This window comes from Podarcis muralis, chromosome 8 (assembly GCF_964188315.1).
Source record: "Podarcis muralis chromosome 8, rPodMur119.hap1.1, whole genome shotgun sequence".
Classification (NCBI taxonomy): Eukaryota; Metazoa; Chordata; class Lepidosauria; order Squamata; family Lacertidae; genus Podarcis; species Podarcis muralis.
In genome coordinates, this window is record NC_135662.1 from 84,739,552 (window position 1) to 84,761,047 (window position 21,496).

The following is a 21,496-nucleotide window of genomic DNA, read 5'->3' on the forward strand; positions in this document are numbered from 1 at the left end:
ACGAACATGTTTGCAGACCTTTTGTAACGATCCTTTTGTTATAATACACTGAGGGAAGGGGGGGGGGTCTTTCACTTCTAATTATTTTTGCAAAACAAGGTTCTACCTTTCAGTGAGACTTCACTCTCTCTTTCTCTCTCTCTGAATAGAATATTCTAATACACTATGCTTTCAGAAAAAGACAATTCTTACTTTAAGACAACAAATATATTTCTTCAGCCTACTTTGAAAAGGCTATAAACAACTATTGATGGTCTTCTAGATATCCTGCATAATGTGGCAATGTATATGCTTCATTTTGTGTTTTTTAAGTTAAAAAGGAAATCTGGATGATGAAGTTTTAAAGCAACATTGGTATTTGGCTGATTAAACCGTCTATGGCCTTTTAAACTGTGGGGATGGGTGGGTTACTATCCTGTTATTATGTTATGTATTTGTGTGTTTCTATGCTGTAAATTGCCCTGTAATCCTCGGATGAAGAGCAGCATATAAATTAAATGAATGATGGATGGTAGATAAGATAGAATTTGTTCATTTCAGCAAAAAATAGGTAACGTGAAAGGCTCCTTTGGTGACCATTCTCAGTCCCCGGATCCAGCCTCACATTACTTTATTCTGTCCCTACTAGAACACAGACGTCTAACACACAGCAACAGAATGAATGGGATCTCTGACTTCTGCTGCAGCAGAAAGACAGCAATGGTATTACACTGAACTGGGATTTTTAATAAGATGGGATCAAATAACAGCTCGTGAAAAAGCCATTATGGTAGAAGTCCTATTTATTGGGAAAAATTAATATATTTGCTATAAAATCCATAACAGTAATGCAACTGGATACTTATTTTTGGATGCAATAACCCTGAATGTTACATACCAAATACAATACAATAACACTGACTTCCTCCGTTATTTACATGTTTATGAAAATCGATATGCAATCTATGTTAAATGAACTTAGAACGGAGAATAGTTACAATAGAAAAATAATATTTTGGATAAAGCATTCTCAAGGAATCCAATCACATATTTTTTTTCAGGCCTCTAGCAATAAGGCAAAAGTCCCTGGTACAGGAGATAACTTAATTTACAAAATACAATAACCGTTGAGACACATTTTCAAGTTTGCTTTTGGTATACTTTCTCTTACTGTGAAATCACTTTTGTATTCTTACTAAACGGAAAGACTCTCAGGAATGGAACTTGAGGAAGATCTACTACATATTACATTTATATCGCTGAGCTTAGGAACCGAAAATTCTTCTCGTTCGCTCAGTGAGCTAATTTTGAGTTTTCATAGGAAACAGAACTGTCACATTTCAGAAGTCTTGTTCCCCCCCTCCCCTTTTTTATTGGAACTGGCACACAACTACATTTTCACAAGAGGACATCACAAATTCAACTAAAACCAGGCTTGGAGCACTCTGGGAAGGTGTATGCCAAACCTAAGGGTTGCCCTTTAATACTTCCGCTCGCCCTTGCCATGTCCACCAGTCTCCCCCCGACACAGTTCCATTCCCGTCCACAGTCAAGTTGTTTTAATTCCTTCAAAGGCACAGAACTTCCATCTCTTCTCCAGTGTTGCTCCTACTCCAGAAAACTCCTGCTTAAACATGCGTGGAAGCCTCATCAAAAGCATCTCTATTTCATTTGCAGAGATCTAGGAAAAGGAAGAAAACACAGCAAACACTTGTGATCTCAAATAATTGATGGATATGCTCAGATCCTGCCAGGGGTGGGTTCTCATGATCGTTTGTCTAGGGCAATTTATGCCATTACCGTATTTTTTGCTCTATAAGACTCACTTTTCCCCTCCTAAAAAGTAAGGGGAAATGTGTGTGCGTCTTATGGAGCGAATGCAGGCTGCACAGCTATCCCAGAAGCCAGAACAGCAAGAGGGATTGCTGCTTTCACTGCACAGCGATCCCTCTTGTTGTTCTGGCTTATGAGATTCAGAATATTTTTTTCTTGTTTTCCTCCTCCAAAAACTAGGTGCATCTTGTGGTCTGGTGCGTCTTATAGAGCGAAAAATACGGTAATTGATACGTCTCCCCCACCCATTAATTAAGGGATATCTCTTGTATTTCTCTTAGGAGATGTCTACAGAACGCTCTTGAGACAGGTCTGAATAAGAACTTCGGAGGTCATGAAAACCTGCCTCAGACAAGAGGCAAGGGGTGAAGCCCCCAAATTCTTCCACAGCTCAGATGAAAACATTTGCAGTAGTCCTTGGGAAGAATACAAATTGCAAAGGCCACTGTGCTTTTCAGGTGGTGGTGGTGACGAACAGACTTCCCTCCTCTCTTCTCTCTACAAGTTGCTGTTGGCTTCTCCTACCACTGGCCAGGTGTGTTTGGGAGAACAGGCAAAATAGTTTAATAATAATAATAATAATAATAATAATAATAATAATAATAATAATAATAATAATTTTTATTTATACCCCGCCCTCCCCAGCCAAGGCCGGGCTCAGAGCGGCTTACAAGCAATAATAAAAACAAGTTGAATGATTACAACTTAAATACAACATTAAAATACAACATTAAAATATTGAAACATTAAAATATTAAAATGTAGCCTCATCGCAGGAGGAGAAGGAAAAGAAAAAAGAAAGAGAGGGAGGGAGGGAATCAAATTGGCTCCAAGCCAAAGGCCAGGCGGAACAACTCTTTCTTATAGGCCCTGCGGAAAGAAATCAGATCCTGCAGGGCCCTGGTCTCATGAGGCAGAGAGTTCCTCCAGGACGGAGCCAGAGTTGAAAAGGCCCTGGCTCTGGTTGAAGCCAATCTAACTTCCTTAGGGCCTGGGACCACTAGGGTGTTGCTATTTATGGACCTTAAGGTCCTCCGTGGGGCATACCGGGAGAGGCAGTCCCGTAGGTACGAGGGTCCTAGGCCATGAAGGGCTTTAAAGGTCAAAACCAGCACCTTAAATCTGACACTGTACTCCACCAGGAGCCAGTGCAGCTGGAAAAGCACTGGGTGAATATGCTCCCATGGCAGAGACCCCGTGAGGAGCCTCGCTGCAGCATTCTGCACCCGCTGGAGTTTAAGAGATTTGGGCAGCTGAGAGTAGCAGAACTGCATTCATGAGCACATTTAGTCAGATCAATGAACCGTATGCACCCACCCAGACTCTGCGATCGTCACCTGAGGCCCTTCTCCATGTACCTCCTCAAGAGGTCCGGAGGGTGGCAACTTGAGAACGGGACTGCCCTTTGTGCGGCTCTAATTAGATATATCGCCATCACAATTCATAGACTTCCAGGTACGCCTGAACCCAGAGAAGTTGGGGACCCTTGCCATAATGGCTGAGGCAGAGCTCTGTTTGCATCACTGACATTCTCTCATCTGCCCTCCTTGAATGCCCTTGGAAGAATTCGCGCAGAGAGGTGGGCAGTTCTGCAAATCACCCAGCGCAGATATTACTCTGGTGCATTACACCTTAATTTTGAGTAAGGTTGAAAGGGACCTTGTAGCCACGTTTGCTGCCTCTGACACATGGGAACCTTTTTCTGGCTGTCCTAGCCTGAACGCTCAGAGATTCCCGGCAGGAGAACTCTGTTCAAAAGCTTTTGTGACATTTGCCGGTTCTGCCAGGGCTTAATGGCTGCACCTCCACTTTTATTTTGTGGTGAAATGCACATATTTTGCACCCATCACAACAGCAGCAAACAGTGCAGGGAAGAAGAAGAAGAGTTTGGATTTGATATCCCACTTTATCACTACCTGAAGGAGTCTCAAAGCGGCTAACAGTCTCCTTTCCCTTCCTCCCCCACAACAAACACTCTGTGAGGTGAGTGGGGCTGAGAGACTTCAGAGAAGTGTGACTGGCCCAAGGTCACCCAGCAGCTGCATGTGCAGGAGCGGGGAAGCGAACCCGGTTCACCAGATTACGAGACTACCGCTCTGAACCACTACACCACACTGGCTTACTTGGCATTCATCTGTGAATGAACTAGGGATGGATTTAAGATCCCTGTCCTGGTAACAGTGGGGAAAGCTATTCCTGCTTGGAAGCACATATCTAAATTAGGTTGGTGTCTGAAGGGAGTGGAGCAACAGATATCCTGGTAACACTTTTGGTAGTCAAATCTTACCTGACTTGAGTCTAACAGGACTAGCCAACATGGTGCCACCCAACTGCTTTGCAGCACAACTCCCACAACCCCTGAGCAATGCCCATACTGGCTGAAACTGATGGGAGTTGTGCCTCACAGCATCAGCATGGCACCATGTTGGCTACTCCTGTTAAAACGGATGGTGGCAAAATGGCCAGACTGGGAGAGGCAGCTGTCGGGGGGGTTTCTCCCTTCCCTTCAGCAGGTAGTGTGGCTCATCCCCCTAGGGCAGGGGTCTGCAACCCGCGGCTCCGGAGCTGCATGTGGCTCTTTTACACCTTTGTAAAAGTATCCGGGGCGGATACTAGTGAGGGGAGGAGGCGCATTGTGCGCCCCAACAGTAATCTCGTTGTCCCCGAGAGGGGGCAATGACAATAAAGATATTATTTAAAAAAAACACTCCCCACTGTGGCGGGCGCTGTACTGGCTGTGACGTCGCATGGGGGCGGTGCGTGCGTTAGTCACGCACCGTCCCGACGTCACCTTCCCGCCCGCCCGCTACATTGTAAGGGGCATGTACGCTGGTCACTGCATTGAAAGGGGGCATGTACGCTGGTCACTGTTTTGAAGGGGAGTGAAGAACACACACACACAAAAAGGTAACTTGTTAATTTAACGTTTATTTCTATGAGGAGGAGTAATTCTGCGGGGTCAAACAAAGAAATAATAAAAAAAGTGACAAAAAAGTTATTTTTATAATGACGAGTTTTGCGGCTCCCAGATTTTTTCCCTTCGGAAACGGGTCCAAGCGGCTCTTTTTGTCTTAAAGGTTGCAGACCCCTGCCCTAGGGGCAAGTTCACTGGGCAGCTGTGACCAATGTTTGGCTGGACTGTGTAGGCAGATTGAATCATCTTAATGGTCTCCTGGCTATGTATGTAAGGGTGCCCATTAATCAATTTGCTTTTACAGCAAAAACAGTAGAGAATGGGACTCAATACATCTTTTGGACAGTTCTTTGATCAAGAATGGCTAGGATTTCTGCCTCTGTCCTGCATCTGCTCCACACAGTTACACGCAATCTTATATTTCTATAACCCCAATACTGATAATAGTGAATTCAATTTACCCTGGAATCCAACTGCTGCATATAAGACCAAAGATATTCTATATTAGCTCCAAAAGGATGGACGTGAAGGAAGGTAGAGATGATACCTGTATTAAAGCAAACACAAAACTTGAACATTTTCTTAGGCAAAACAGAACATAGCAAAACAAAATAAGGTTTGCATACGACCATGCCTGCTTCTTACTAAAATTAGGTCACTTATATTTGCTAAACAATTAGGATGACCACATTTAAAAGCAATCACTCACTTTTCAACAATGACTGCAGTTCCCCAACAGCTGACCAAGATGAAGGGGAAGATTTCACAGCAAATACTTTCTGGAAAGATTTGTTTCAGCTCTCAGTTTAATGCTTAATTTGCCAATAAAAAATTGTAGGCATGGAAATGAGAATATTGTGCATTTTCTTCTTCAGTTGTTCTTGTCATGAAAATGTTGGATACCAAATGCATCCAAAATTGCACTGTCTTGAATTGCTCTAATAATTTCAGCATGGATTGTGTTTAATCCAGATTAGTGGGCAAACAGAAACATTTTTTCCAGGCGGGTTTCTATTTTTCCATTTTAAAACTACCCATTTTGTCTGTCTTATCTGTATTATTTATTCCTTAGTAAAAAGAAAGAAAAAGAAAAAAGAATCACATCTTACCAGAAGAAGCTGGTAGTGTGTGCTTTCGTCCAGAGACTTCCTCTGTCTGCTTTTATCTTTCTCCACATCAAATGATACAAGCTCAGTCAACATAAAATCTAGTTGCATCTTTTAGGTGCCACCAGACTATTGTCATGATGTTGCCTCAGACTAAAATGGCTACTCTTCCTGAATTATCTGACATTTAGTTCTGTGGCCAAAATGCTGGGATCTCTCTGACGCAAACTGGTTTTCTTCTAAATTTCTTGTGAATGCATGTGCACCTATTCTGTCTGGCTCCAAACTGCTGAGGACATACAAAGGGATGTTGTATGGGAAAGTTGGTGAAGAGGAGAGAGGACCTCAATTATTGAGCACTGGTAACAGAGTCAGCGCTGTGGGTTAAATCACAGAGCCTAGGACTTGCTGATTAGAAGGTTGGCGGTTCGAATCCCCGTGATGGGGTGAGCTCCCGTTGCTCGGTCCCTGCTCCTGCCAACCTAGCAGTTCGAAAGCACGTCAAAGTGCAAGTAGATAAATAGGTACTGCTCTGGCGGGAAGGTAAACGGCGTTTCCGTGCGCTGCTCTGGTTCGCCAGAAGCGGCTTAGTCCTGCTGGCCACATGACCCGGAAGCTGTACGCCGGCTCCCTCGGCCAATAAAGTGAGATGAGTACCGCAACCCCAGAGTCAGTCACGACTGGACCTAATGGTCAGGGGTCCCTTTACCTTTACCTAACAGAGTCAGTAGAACAAGTTTTAGGTATGCAGAAGCATTTTGTGGTTCTTAACCCACCTTTTTTTAAATCTAAAAGAGCCAGGGACAGGTTGCGTTTGAGAAGCCAAAGGGTATATGCAGAAAGAAAGGAAAGGAAAGGAAAGAAGGAAGGAAGCAAAACTATTCTGCTGTCATTTTTCATTTGCCCAGTCTGCACTGAAACCTGTACTGCTGCTGCTGTAGGGTATACTTATCCTTTTTAAAAAAGCAATGGGTGAATCAAACTATTAGGACACGCCTGCAACCTCTGCACTGATTGTGCCATTTCTACTGATCTAATTCTTTTACACTTATGCTTAATGTTGCAACAATGCTTTCATTTGCAGTGTTATTCACCAAATGTATCTGGTCACAATGACATTCTTTGTCTCTCACACAGTAAGACACGGTTTCAAGGCCGCTAATTCCTGCAAAGCCACCTCTCATTTGCTGCAGGCGATGTTATGATTCAGAAATGGAGCCCAGGTCACCTTACCTATCAACAGGGCCTCTTTTTCTGATTTTAGTGGCTGGCTTCGCTTCTCAGGATTTTTTTCTCTGTCTTGGCTGACCACTGGTACCGTCAACACATTGATTTCCTATAAAGTTTACAAACAAAACTAAATAAAAGAGGTGCTTATGTAGGATTTATCCATTTCAATAAGTATTGCTGGCATTTTTCATCTCAATAAAAAAAGATCATTACTTTAATTTACAACTACAGGAAAGATAATTATAAGTTATTGATCTGTTTCCGGAAGCTCTCTATTCCCAGTTGCAAACTAGGTCAGCTTTGTCTCTTCCTTTTCTTTCTCGGAGGTGGAAGGAAAAGGTCCAGATTGTGTAATCGTCTCTTTAGGATTTGCTACCTTCCTCAGCAAATTTAGTTAAGACCTGAAGATTACCATGGATGATTTCAAAATCAAGGCAAATAAGAATAATGTAATTCAATTTATCTCATGCATTGCTCTTGCAGCAGCAAAACAATGCAGATTATTTTGTTGTCGTTGTTGTTTAGTCGTTTAGTCGTGTCCGACTCTTCGTGACCCCATGGACCAGAGCACGCCAGGCACTCCTGTCTTCCACTGCCTCCCGCAGTTTGGTCAGACTCATGCTGGTAGCTTCGAGAACACTGTCCAACCATCTCCTCCTCTGTCGCCCCCTTCTCCTTGTGCCCTCCATCTTTCCCAACATCAGGGTCTTTTCCAGGGAGTCTTCTCTTCTCAGGAGGTGGCCAAAGTACTGGAGCCTCAGCTTCAGGATCTGTCCTTCCAGTGAGCACTCAGGGCTGATTTCCTTCAGAATGGATAGGTTTGATCTTCTTGCAGTCCATGGGACTCTCAAGAGTCTCCTCCAGCACCATAATTCAAAAGCATCAATTCTGTGGCGATCAGCCTTCTTTATGGTCCAGCTCTCACTTCCATACATCACTACTGGGAAAACCATGGCTTTAACTATACAGACCTTTGTTGGCAACCCTGAAATCCTGCTGCCTTGGCTGAGGCAACAGGTGTGTAGAGCCAATGCAGGAATCCTGCATTACCCCCATCTGCTGATGTCACCCATGTCGTCGGCTGATGGACTGGTGAGCATGGTTTGGCGAAAATGGCCTTGCAGGTCAAATTGGACTACCTAGCAGGCCAAGACTGACCTATGGGCCGGATGGCTCTGCACCCCTGGCTTAAGCAGCTGCAATTGGAGCTACACTAAGAACAAGGAGCCACTGCAGCCAAGTCATCCTCAAATGGAGTATGAAGTAGCAGTAATAATAATAGTAATAGTAATAATAATAATAATTTACTATTGATATCCCACCCATCTGGCTGGGTTTACCCAGCCACTCTGGGCTGCTTCCAACTGAATATTAAAAACAATACAGCATCAGACATTAAAAACTTCCCTAAACAGGGCTGCCTTCAGATGTCTTCTAAAAATCGGATAGTTGTTTATTTCCTTGACATCTGCTGGGAGGGTGTTCCACAGGGCAGGCGCCACTACCGAGAAGGCCCTCTGCCTGGTTCCCTGTAACTTGGCTTCTCGCAGTGAGGGAACCGCCAGAAGGCCCTCGGCGCTGGACCTCAGTGTCCGGGCAGAACGATGGGGGTGGAGACGGTCCTTCAGGTATACAGGACCGAGTCCATTTAGGGCTTTAAAGGTCAACACCAACATGACCTGGCCGTTGTGCTTTGCAATTTCTCCTACATGTGCTGTTTGGGGGGTTGGTTACTGGCTGAGACATGCCAGCAGAGCAACATCACAGGGGCCTGAGATCCACTCCAGGAGGCCTGAGAGTCCCCTTCTGTTTAGCTTTCCTTGCTGCAGAAGGCAACAGGCGAGAGGCTGCTTCAAACAATGTGAAAAGCAGCTAGGCTGGAACCAATATTTCCATATGCAGCTGGCCAGCCATTCGTGAAATAGCTTCACAACTGTCAGGCAGAGCCTTGAACTTAAGTTATTCTTGCTCTGTTATGAATAATACGCAGCAGAGGCAAGCGAAGAACCCCATTCCTGTTGCTCTGCTGCTCACGGACGCAGCATTACCATACGCTGAGCCCAATCCGCGGGGAAGTTCTTTTGCACACCATAAGAGTTGTTCAAGGGAACCTATCTGTCATCTATCTTTGCTCCCTTTGCTGCAGAGATAATATGGGCTGACACCCCCCCCCCCCCAAACACTGAGGCACCTGTATTTGTAGAGATGGTCATAGCTTCAGAATTCCATAACAAACTGAATAAACTATAGCACCTCTGTTTGAAAAGCGTTCAGTTAAGAAATGCATTTACCAAAAGCTGTTTCTGCAAGAAAATGGCTCATATATATAACGACAGAATCAACAGGTTAAATCAATGTTGATGTCTAGGATAGTCTATATTACATTTTTTTAAAAAAAACAGTTTTGAAACTTGTTTAGTTTGCAAGGTTCCCGTTTACAGCATCTTGGGAACTGTAGTCCTATAAAAGGTCTGGAACTGTAGTCCTATAAAAGGTCTGCAGCTAATTTATAGGCATCTCTATAAATCTCTAATTTATAGACAGCATTGTAAAAAATGTTGCCCGAACACAGGATATCCCAATGTGGTCAGAAATAATCAAAGAAAAGGCAGTCCAAGATGGGTGGGAGTTTATTAAAGGTGAAATATCGAAGGCCCAAATGCACACAAGAAAGAAAAGTGGGAGGCATCTAAAGAAACCGGTGTGGCTGTATGAGGAAGAGGGGCGGACTTGGGTCTCAAATTTCAGTGGCACCCTGTGCAAGGCTAAAATTCAGTGCCCCCCCCACCTCTTGCCTTCCATTCTGCTCAGTTCACTACATCACAGTTGCAACACCCTGCGCCTGACCCTTCCCCCCCAGCCTGGACTGCAAAGAACATGGCAGCAGTTAAGCATTTTGCCGGTCACTATATGGGACGCGGGTGGCGCTGTGAGTTAAACCACAGAGCCTAGGACTTGCCGATCAGAAGGTCGGTGGTTCAAATCCCTGCCACGGGGTGAGCTCCCATTGCTCGGTCCCTGCTCCTGCCAACCTAGCAGTTTAAAAGCACGTCAAAGTGCAAGTAGATAAATAGGTACCGCTCCGGCGGGAAGGTAAACGGCATTTCCGTGCGCTGCCTTCATTCACCAGAAGCGGCTTAGTCATGCTGGACACATGACCTGGAAGCTGTATGCTGGCTCCCTCGGCCAGTAAAGCAAGATGAGTGCTGCAACCCCAGAGTCGGTCACAACTGGATCTAATGGTCAGGGGTCCCTTTACCTTTACCTATATGGCTGGTGGGCAGTGTTGGGCTCGATGGGTCACAGCTTGAGCCGACTGGATCAAAGTCTTCAACACAACCAGCTCATGTCCAGATTGACTTAATTCATCGTGTGGCTTCTCTGAGAACAAACCATGATCATTGCCAGAGCCTCCACATTTTTACCTAGCGTGTTTTAGAAATTACTCTCAAACTAGCTAACATTTTAGTTTTGCCTTATCAATGTTCCACCTTGCTAGAACCTGTGGTGTGAAAATGAAAGTAGAAATACAGAAATTCAAAGATTCCTCTTTTCTTTACTACAGTATTCCTCAACCTTTTTTAAACTCAGGACCCCCTTTTAATCCAAACGTGCATTTAGGGGACTCGTTTCTCAATATTTCCCCATGTATTTGCATGGTGGTAGTGCTCCTGGTGTGACCCTCCGTGGATCAGGCCGTGACGCGCTAGGGGCTCCCGACCTGCCAGATGACGACCGTGCTGGACCATATTGTGCATAAAAGCTTATTATTCTTTTATCTGTTCCTTGTCTCTCATCACGGGGAACCAGAACCACCACAACACCCTAATCTAAAACTACAGATGTCAAAATTGATCATGAAACAAAACAAATAGAGCATGAAATAGTCTAGATGAAGGATTTTTATATCAAATGAAAAACTCTGGCACCAAAGGCAAGAAGAGAAAGAGGCAGAACTTCCTGTACCCACAGCCCTTTGCTATATACGAAAATCATAGAATCATAGAGTTGGAATAGACCACAAGGGCCATTGAGTCCAACCCCCTGCCAAGCAGTCCTCTCAGTCAAGGTGGCCTCTCATACTGTCCGACTACAATGCCCAAATGGCCATGTTGGTTGTGACTGAGGAGGACTGGGATCCAACAATATCTGGGGAGCTTCTTCTTCTTCTCTGGTGATCACTTGTAGCCAAGTAAGATTGTCTTCCATGAACACGGTTTTAACAATGAGTCTGTAATTGACTGTGGAGGCCAATTCTGGATCCACACGTCCTTCCACAGTGGGGACATTGGTTTCTGGGTGGGAGTTGATCACGGTGTGGATTTGCCAAGCGTGCCTTCCTCTTAGCACGTTTCTCCCTTGCGTCCTGAGTTTGAGTGTCTTCAAAGCCCATGACACCTTTGGTAAAGGCTGTTCTCCAACTGGAGCGCTCACAGGCCAGTGTTTCCCAGTTATTTATACTACATTTTTTTAGATTTGCCTGCTCTGAGATGTTGCGCAGCTGGCTCTCAGCACCAAACAACCACCAAACAAGGGAAAGACATACAAACCATTTCCCTTTCCACTTTGCCTTGACTGGGGTGTAGGGTAAGCGAAAGGGCAATAGCATCTCCCCTGACAACTATGTGCTTCCCTAAAAAAGCCGGTCTCATTTGCCTGCAATCTTATTTTATTTTTTAAAACAGGAAAAGGAACAAGGATGATTGCCCTGCAAAGATGCTTACCAAGGCCAGCTCCAAGCTAGGAGGAGCTTCACGGGTCCTGAGGAGGATTATTTTCTGCACAGCAACGCTAAAAGATCAGCATTTCTTGCAGTGCAGCTTTGTTGTGCACACGATGACAGTTTGGCTGTCAGCCCTGTCTGGAATGCACTTCTTTATACTAGTTTAAGTAACACCCTCTCACAGATATTTCAAAATATGGGACAGGCATCTCTGCATTTCTTTGCCAACACCACACGGATCTTGCGCTGAATATGAGGGTATTTGCTAAATCCAACTTGTCAACTGTATCAAATAGGTACTAATCCCATTAAATGCATCAGAGACCACTAATAACCAAGCACGAGCCACCAAATCCTTCCCTCTCAGGGCATTTTGATCGGCTCAGATTTAGAGACTAGCCTCAAGGGGAAAAGAACTGTAAACTTTCCTTAGTAATAAATGTACTTTTGAAAGCTTTCCCCCCAAAAGTCACTGTTGCATATTAACTAACCACCATTTTAGAAGAAGTATTAATCTTGAAATGCTCTTTACAGGGCTCTCATCCATCAATGATGCTCATTACTGCAGCAAATGAAACCTTCAGCATTATTTAGTATTAATATTATTATTGGAGCCTATGTCCCCTATTTCTCAGTTATAGTTCTCTGGAACCACTTCCAAATCTGCAACAAAGCAATTTCTCTTTAGAGTGCAAAGGCAAAAAATGCTGTGGAGCTAAGCAGGAGAGAGATTGTGCCCCGGGCCCACAGCCCTCTTCTTCCCAGCTCCTAGCTGAAGGAAGACTGAAGGAGCGTCTCCACTCCCATCGTTCAGCCCGGAAACTGAGGTCCAGCTCCGAGAGCCTTCTGGGGGTTCCCTCACTTGCGAGAAGTGAGGTTACAGGGAACCAGGCAGAGGGCCTTCTCGGTAGTGGCGCCCTCCCATCAGATGTCAAGGAAATAAACAACTATCTGACTTTTAGAAGACATCTGAAGGCAACCCTGTTTAGGGAAGTTTTTAATGTTTGATTCTATTTTTAATATTCTGTTGGGAGCTGCCCAGAGTGGCTGGGGAAACCCAGCCAGATGGGGGTATAAATATCATCATCATCATCATCATCATCATCATCATCATCATCATCATCCCTACAAGCAGAGGATGAAGGGTTTGAGGTGGCCAGATTTTCTGTCTGCCTCAGGGACTGTGGGTGCTACTGTAGAGCTATCATGTTCATCTGTGACTTGCTGACAAGCACGGACAGAGTCTCCTGGAAGAGAGACACTCGTCTTCACTCTTGCTTTCCTCAGTCCTTGTCACATGGGGAGCAGCTGAAGGAGGAAACAGGAAGCAGGAATCCCCCTGCGCAGAAAATCAGGTAAGGATGGCAAGCAACTCAGCTCAGGGTCTTTAGCACACCAGTTTTAAGGGTAGGACTGCATGTTGCATCTATGTGTAACAAAATCAATCCTTTTCCTGGGAAAGGTAGATTTGAGGAGAGGGATTTGGAATGGAGAAGGGGAAGACATCCCAGCACTTCTCTGCTCCCAATGGCTTCCACAAGCCGTTTTCTGCTCTGCCATTTGTTGTTTTAGATTTGTAAGTGTTCTTGCCTGTATTTCATTACTATATTATTGTTTTTACTGCATTATTGTAAACTGCCCTGAGAAAGTTGTGAAAGAATGTGGGTTAAACCACATAGCCTAGGACTTGCCGATCAGAAGGTCAGCGGTTCAAATCCCCGCAACGGGGTGAGCTCCTGTTGCTCGGTCCCTGCTCCTGCCAACCTAGCGGTTCGAAAGCACGTCAAAGTGCTAGTAGATAAATAGGTACCGCTCCGGCAGGAAGGTAAACTGTGTTTCCGTGTGCTGCTCTGGTTTGCCAAAAGCGGCTTAGTCATGCTGGCCACATGACCCGGAAGCTGTACGCCGGCTCCCTCGGCCAATAAAGCGAGATGAGCGCTGCAACCCCAGAGTCGGCCAGGACTGGACCTAATGGTCTGGGGTCCCTTTACCTTTACCAGAATAATTAAAATGTAACTAGGCCCTGAAACTTCACTGCTACTACAAGGTCTAGAAAGCTGCTTTGGGGAGGGTGCGAGAATTACCGTATTTTTCGCCCTATAGGACGCACTTTTCCCCCTCCAAAAATGAAGGGGAAATGTGTGTGCGTCCTATGGGGCGAATGCAGGCTTCAGGAGAGCCCCAGCGCCAACCCCACAAGGTCGGGGGACAGAGGGAGGCGGAACGCCGCCATCCCGCTGTCTCCCGAAGTGGTTTGGAGGCTGACGGCGGGGAGACCCCGCCGCCAGCCCCGCAAGCTCCGGGGACAGTGGGGAGGCGCAGCGCGTCTTCCCGCTGTCCCCAGACCTGATCTGAAGGCGGAAGGCGGGGAGAAGAGCGCTTCTCCCCGCTGCCTGCCCCGCAAGCTCCGGGGACAGCTGGGAGGCGCAGCGCGTCTTCCCGCTGTCCCCAGACCTGGTCTGAAGGCGGGCTGCGGTGAGAAGAGCGCTTCTCCCCGCTGCCGGCCCCACAAGCACCTGGGGGGGAAATAAATTTTTTTTCTTTATTTCCCCCCAAAAAAACTTGATGCGCCCTATGGGCCGGTGCGTCCTATGGGGCGAAAAATACGGTAAAGAACGGACCTTAGGATTCTGAAAACTCATTGTTGAAAGCTGCAGGGTTTTTTTGTTTTTTTTTCATTCTTCACAATTCTTCTAGGTCCCGTACATTTTTCAGTAGTGAAAAACAAGAAAGCTTTGTTGCGATGAATGCTACAAAGCAGGACAGCCATTTCTTACCAGAGACGTGTTAATTCCAAAAGGCATATTGGGAAATTCAGTTCATTTGTCTTGAAATAAGCATGCTTGGAAGTGAACCTATGATTCCAAGGAAAGGCAGACGTCTCCCTAGCCATTAACCCAACGCAGTTACTTTTATTTCAGAGTGCAAATAGTAAGCATGGGATCTTGACAAAGAAATACAAAGTTGTACCTACATTTGCCTGAGATTCGTCACGACCATTAGTTTCTGCAAACTCCTTGGTGTTTTTTTTTAACTGTGAAGACAAAAAAAAAAAATTTTTTTTTTTTTTACTGGAGTATTTCACATACTTATTGTTGATTTATTTGGAGCACTGCTTTTTATAAGGATCCCAATGAGCAAAACAGATGGAACATATAGTTTCAGCTTTTGCTGGAACTAGTTTGAAGCTAATAGGTTAGCTGAAAATAAAAACAATAAAAGGAAGCAAATTCTGAGACAGGATCATTATTTTTTAAATAATAAGATTAGAAAGCAGTCTCAGGGCATAAAAAGTATGTAAAATTGGCTTTTATGAGTAATAAATGATTGCATTTTCCATTCCTCTTGCTGTTAATTTGAAACTTTGCTGTGGTTGCAAGTTGCTGCTTGCTAAATTGCAGTTAGCTAATGATTACTTTTGAGCAATATATTTTGGCTGGTTCAAAAGGCTGACATGCTATGATAGGCTTCCTTCTCAGGGGAACATCTGCAGAAAGAAAGAGCAGCTCATTTAGATCCCAAATGGTTGCAAACAGAATGATCTCTCAGATTCCGTGTGACTACAAGATGTTGAGAGAGAAAGCGAGAGAGGGAACTCTTTCTAAGTACAGTGGTACTTCGGGTTACAGACACTTCAGGTTACAGACTCTGCTAACCCAGAAATAGTACCTCGCGTTAAGAACTTTGCTTCAGGATGAGAACAGAAATCGTGCGGCAGCGGCGCAGCGGCAGCAGGAGGCCCCATTAGCTAAAGTGGTACCTCAGGTTGAGAACAGTTTCAGGTTAAGAACAGAGCTTCAGAACGAATTAAGTTCTTAACCTGAGGTACCACTGTATAAAAGAAAACACCACACCACACCATGGAAGCAGGGTAGCCATTCAGGGAAGGCAATAGGGCAGAGAAGGGGATGTTGTAGCCTTCCAGATACAGTGGTACCTCGGGTTAAGTACTTAATTCGTTCCGGAGGTCCGTTCTTAACCTGAAACTGTTCTTAACCTGAAGCACCACTTTAGCTAATGGGGCCTCCCGCTGTTGCCGCACTGTCGGAGCACGATTTCTGTTCTCATTCTGAAGCAAAGTTCTTAACCCGAGGTACTATTTCTGGGTTAGCAGAGTGTGTAACCTGAAGCGTCTGTACCCTGAAGCATCTGTAACCCGAGGTACCACTGTACTGCTGGACTCCAGCAGCCCCAGCTAGCACGGCCAATGATCATGGATGAGGGAGATTTTGTATATTGTTTTTCTCTGTAGTTGGCTTGTAGCACCCTGCTTGTGGTTAACGCTTAGCTGGAATGAAATATTCAACGCAGCAATAGAGAAATTAAAATAATAATTTATTTGTCAGACAAATAAATGAGAGGCACAGTGGTATATGGTTACCAAGCTCTGGCCTGCCTTCCTGCCATTATGGCCAGCACTTATATTCCCTTAATCCAGCCCCCTTTGCTCCTCCTTGGGCTGCCTCTGTCCAATCAGCCTGGTTGGATTTCCTATTGGCTGTTTGCTAGAACCAATCACAATAGATACACCCATTTCCTTCTATCCTTATAAGGGAGACAAAGAGCTATATATAAATGACAAATAAGTAATAATATATCTTACATGGAATCTTAATTACCAGCTCACCTCTTGCCCTCCTTGCCCTATTGCCTTCTAAAACAAATGGTTAATCTTAAATTTTTATCTTAAACATATGTCAAGGATCTTGAGTTTCACATCAACATTGAAAGATCTCCTTCATTTGAAGGTTTCTAAACAAATGCCTGACAACTATATATCAGGACTGCTTGGATGGCGTCTTCTTGTCTGGCAGGGGGGCTAGGCTGGTGGCTGACTTAATTTCAGGATAAATACAACTCTTACAACTATATGAAATAAGAATCTAGCATTTCTTAAATCCTTTGCATAATTACATTTAAGCCAATATATTTAAGCTAATATATTTCATACATTATCATAGGTAACCTTTTAAAAGAATAAAGCTTCTCAAAGTAGAAAGGAAGGAACTCAGTAAAAAACAGTTTTTGAAGAAGCCTCTTTAGTTTACACCTCCCCCTTTCACCCTCCTTTCCAGCCTCAAAATAAAATAGGAAGAAGCTTCTTCTTCCCCAGCCAAGCCAGTTGCCTTTCCCAACATTTATTGCCCTTTTTAACTCTCTCAGTTTAAGAAAGAAACAGCTTTTAGAAGATTTCCTAAAAATGCTCTCTTTTTCTGTCAGCTAGATGTTTTTTTTCCCCATTTGCCTCTGGCCTTAGAAAATACAGCTCAAGGTTTAAGAGAGGCCCATGGTATCATTTTACTATTTGCCCATTCCTAATTATGTTTATCTCTGCTTTTTTTATCTTCTGTAACATGTAGGGTCAATGTCCTCGCTCTTAGTCTGTAATTCCAGCTTTTACGACTTTGAGAATTGTTTTCTGCTATAAATCAAGGGGGGCCCCTTGTCTTAGGAGAATGGCCAAGGTTTTCTCTGCCTGGCATGAAACATTTGAAAATCTAAGCCCATTTAATTTAGGAACCTGATCAAGATATAAGCCAATATAAGTCTTGATTAAAAATGCAGTCTATATTCAGATGCCACAGGCTGAAGACCCACTTCTAGTCAGTGGCGGAGAGCAGGTGGGGCTGGCGTGCGTCCTGGGGGCGTGGCACCAAGTGCGGGCGGGGGGCAGCCACGATGGCACCCCACTGGGATCGCACTGTCGGGGGCGGTGCGCTCCCCCCGCACTCCTCTTCCTCTGCCAGTGCTGGTAGTCCACCCTGCAGAATATCTAGGTGGTCAGCCTTCCTAGCTGCTGCTGGGCCCTCCTACCAGTGTATTAGCTTACCAGATAAGCTGGTAAATCCTGTTAGAGTTCTCCTGGAGGCCAACCTTGTGACCTGATGGGCTAGCAGCTCCTGCTCAGTCCTCAGGTGGTCAGTTTCAGGAAGTTTGGAATCTGGTGCTGGATGCGGAGGTGGAGAAATGCTATACAGCCCTAACCTTCACTAGGTCTGCATACTAAAAATGTCCAGCCCATCTTGGGGCTATTAGGATTACCTCTGCAGGGCCTCCAAAAACAGTATTAAGTTTGGGTAAGTATATATGGGAGCGAAAAATATGGTCTGAAGCTCAACATCAAAAAAATCACGGCCACTGGTCCCATCACCTCTTGGCAAATAGAAGGGGAAGAAATGGAGGCAGTGAGAGATTTTGCTTCCTTGGGCTCCGTGATCACTGCAGATGGTGACAGCAGCCGCGAAATTAAAAGACGCCTGCTTCTTGGGAGAAGAGCAATGAGAAACCTAGACAGCATCTTAAAAAGTAAAGACATCACCTTGCCAACAAAGGTCCGTATAGTAAAAGCTATGGTTTTCCCAGTAGTGATGTATGGAAGTGAGAGCTGGACCATAAAGAAGGCTGATCGCCGAAGAATTGATGCTTTTGAATTATGGTGCTGGAGGAGACTCTTGAGAGTCCCATGGACTGCAAGAAGATCAAACCTATCCATTCTTCAGGAAATCAGCCCTGAGTGCTCACTGGAAGGACAGATCGTGAAGCTGAGGCTCCAGTACTTTGGCCACTTCATGAGAAGAGAAGACTCCCTGGAAAAGACCCTGATGTTGGGAAAGATGGAGGGCACAAGGAGAAGGGGACGGCAGAGGACGAGATGGTTGGATAGTGTTCTCGAAGCTACCAGCATGAGTTTGACCAAACTGTGGGAGGCCTGGCGTGCTCTGGTCCATGGGGTCACAAAGAGGCGGACACGACTAAACGACTAAACAACAACAACAACAAGTATATATGGGAGAACATGCCCTTTCAGGTAACCTGGTCTCAAGCTGTTTAGGGCTTTAAGGTTTTTCCGCAGCTTAAATTTGGTGGCAGTCCAGTAATCAACTGGGAGCTAGTACTGGTGAAAAGCACAAGTGCCATATAGTCAAAACACCCATCCCAGCTAATAATCTTGAATCCCTGTTCTGGACCAATGTCAGTTTCTGGACCATTTATATAGGCGGCCCCATGTACAATGCGCTGCAGTAGTCTAGACAGTTGGCCAAACTGTCTCCATCCAAGACAGGTCCCAGCTGGCATATTAACCAAAGAAAAGAAAAGGCACTTCAGTGCTGGATCAATACTTACCCCCAGACTGTTTATTCTAACAAATGGATTGTATAATGAATGTGGTTTTAACCAACGGATTACAAAACAATTGAGATCCTTAACAGGGAGAATGAATGGATAACCATTTAAAAATATTGCATACCCTGTAGTTAAATATGTGCAAGAATGCCCCTGCCTAAATCTGTGGAATATTAGATAGGGGGGGAAAGTTCATCGCTGCAGATGCTCAGATTTCCGTATTAGGAACGGCATCTTTGCAAGAGTCCACTAAGCCTTGCTGAGAACACGTGTGAAAGTCCTCGGCTGCGTCATTAAGGCAAGTTATCAAACATGGTCCCTTGTTTAATTCAGGCAGCTGCTTAATCTCTTGATAATCAAGAATGAATTAACTTCAATTAGATTCCAAAATTACAAAGCTTTATCAGCTCCAGTTAAAATGGCTCCAACTACAATGACATAATGTTTAATTCCCAGCCCTTTTCTATGCAGGCAATTTCTCAGTTGACCAATTACAACTTGCCTGAAACCACAGCTATATCGTGAGGCAATGAGGTTGCCTCCTTCCAGTTGCTGGCCTTCCTTGCTGTCTTAAAGAATCTGTCCTCTCTTTCCTCAAGCTTTGGAAATAGGCAACACACCTTGCAGAGCTCTTGTTATATTGTTCAGTGCCTGTAACAGGCAAGATTTGTGCTGACCCACTTAAGACTTCAACACCTGCAACGAACAACTTACATTGATTTCAGATTAACAAGCCAGGAGAAGAATGTTTAGGGGTTGCCGTCCTCTCCTCTGGGGAGGGACATGGGCATGTGTTTCCCCCTGGGGCTGGGACACAAAACTTGAAAATCTCAGGAAAGGAATATCTCAGGAAATCTCAGGAAAGGAAAAGACATTGCTCATGTGCTCAAGACATCGATTCCATAAAACATATTTTGTTGCATTGTGCAAAATACGAGCAAGCCAGGGCTGAACTGTATTACCCTTGCTGGTACCTTTCCAGGGAAAATCAGAGGCTCGCTATGTCAGGTTCCTATTGGAAGACCGGACAAACGCTACAACATTAGCAGCGGCAAAGTTTTTATCAGTGGTTGCAAGAACCAATGATCCCTATCTTTTGAACAAAATGCTTGCTTAACCTGGAGGTAGGCTGTATGAATTGTGCATTGCTTTGTAACGATTTGATGAGTCTCTGGACCATAATAAAGATTGATGATGATATTAAATTACAATATTTTTGATTGTGGGACCTTCCTTGTACATCACAGAGTGTATCATCTAAAAGTTTAAGGCTTGAAAGGGCTTGAAAGGTGACAGGACAAACTTGAGTTGGATTTTACGCTGGGAAATAGGGGTCCTTCCATGCAAGGGACATCGTTGCATGGTTGCCAGGTAAATGTTGTTTGGCTTCTGAAATGCTGAAAGTAATTAGTAGCCTGAGTTCTGGCACCAAACTGGCAAAGACACAGCTGCCTTTCATTGCTCGCCAAAACACCTTTTCCAAATGACTACCTCTTCCCAGCATAAAATGAGGGATTTCTGTTGAGTCTTTGTGAACCAGGCAGCCATATATGGTCCCCACCCTAAAGCAGTGGGTGGGATCAATTATGGACAACGGAATGTGCTGAACCTTTTCTCTTCCACAAATGTACCTTCCTGGACTCTTGTCACCCCACACATTTTTCTTCCGGCATGGCTCAGATAATGGAAGTGGGCCAGACTAGTGGAAGCTGCCTGAAGGGGGCACATTTTGTTTTTTAAAATACCTGTCACCCAGATTTAGGGTGGGGCAGACACATTTATACACATGGCAGGCTATCCCTTCCCTGGCTAGTCTGACCGTCTTGGAGAGAGAAAAGAATATGGACAATGGCAATCTTGACAATATAAGCACTTCTAAACTTCCAACACCAATATAGCACACGAACATGGTACAGTGGTACCTCAGGTTAAGAACTTAATTCGCTCTGGAAGTCCGTTCTTAACCTGAAACTGTTCTTAACCTGAGGTACCACTTTAGCTAATAGGGCTTCCCACTGCCGCCGCCACGCGATTTCTGTTCTCATCCTGAAGCAAAGTTCTTAACCTGAGGTACTATTTCTGGGTTAGCGGAGTCTGTAACCTGAAGCGTCTGCAACCCGAGGTACCACTGTACGTAACTGTGTCCAATACTTTATTCCAGAATCATTAGGTTATCCCCTTATTACAGACTTAACTATCTCACCCTGGACCATGCTTTTCAGCATCGTACAGCATCAAAGAAAACTGTATCCAACAGAATCCTTAAGTTTATAAGAGGCTTGCTTCCTGCCACTGTTGGGTAAGTGTATAGAAACACTGGGGATCTTTGGCTGTCATCATGACTCATTCTCCTGCACGCATGCATCTGCATGAATGAGACAGGAGATGCTAAACTCATTTTACCCGCTACTGGTCTTCAAAGAAATGGCTGTTTTATTTGAAATACGTTTGCTTTTCCGGCATATTTAGCTTTCCCCAAATCCATTTGTCTTCAGATAGAAAAACACTCAGGCATTGCTGGTATCTGTGCGGAGGAAAATGTGCTACAAGGGATGAGATTAAAGATCTCCCGCTGCCACAGAGGAA

The 21,496-nt window shown here is 44.7% G+C and overlaps 1 protein-coding gene across 8 annotated transcripts in view; it reads right to left on the reverse strand.

Annotated features, from left to right (window-relative positions):
• Positions 1-764: 764 nt before the first annotated feature.
• Positions 765-21,496, reverse strand: part of ENOX1 (ecto-NOX disulfide-thiol exchanger 1) — a 273,652-nt gene continuing 252,920 nt past the window's right edge. For all 8 annotated transcript variants that reach the window (XM_077933440.1, XM_028738095.2, XM_028738100.2 and 5 more), the window contains 4 exons: positions 14,760-14,819; positions 7,066-7,168; positions 5,188-5,273; positions 765-1,660 (listed from right to left, as the gene is read on the reverse strand). In XM_077933440.1, coding sequence (XP_077789566.1) covers positions 1,529-1,660; positions 5,188-5,273; positions 7,066-7,168; positions 14,760-14,819 — 381 coding nt within the window. In that variant the 3' untranslated portion in view covers positions 765-1,528. The remainder of the gene's footprint in view (positions 1,661-5,187; positions 5,274-7,065; positions 7,169-14,759; positions 14,820-21,496) is intronic.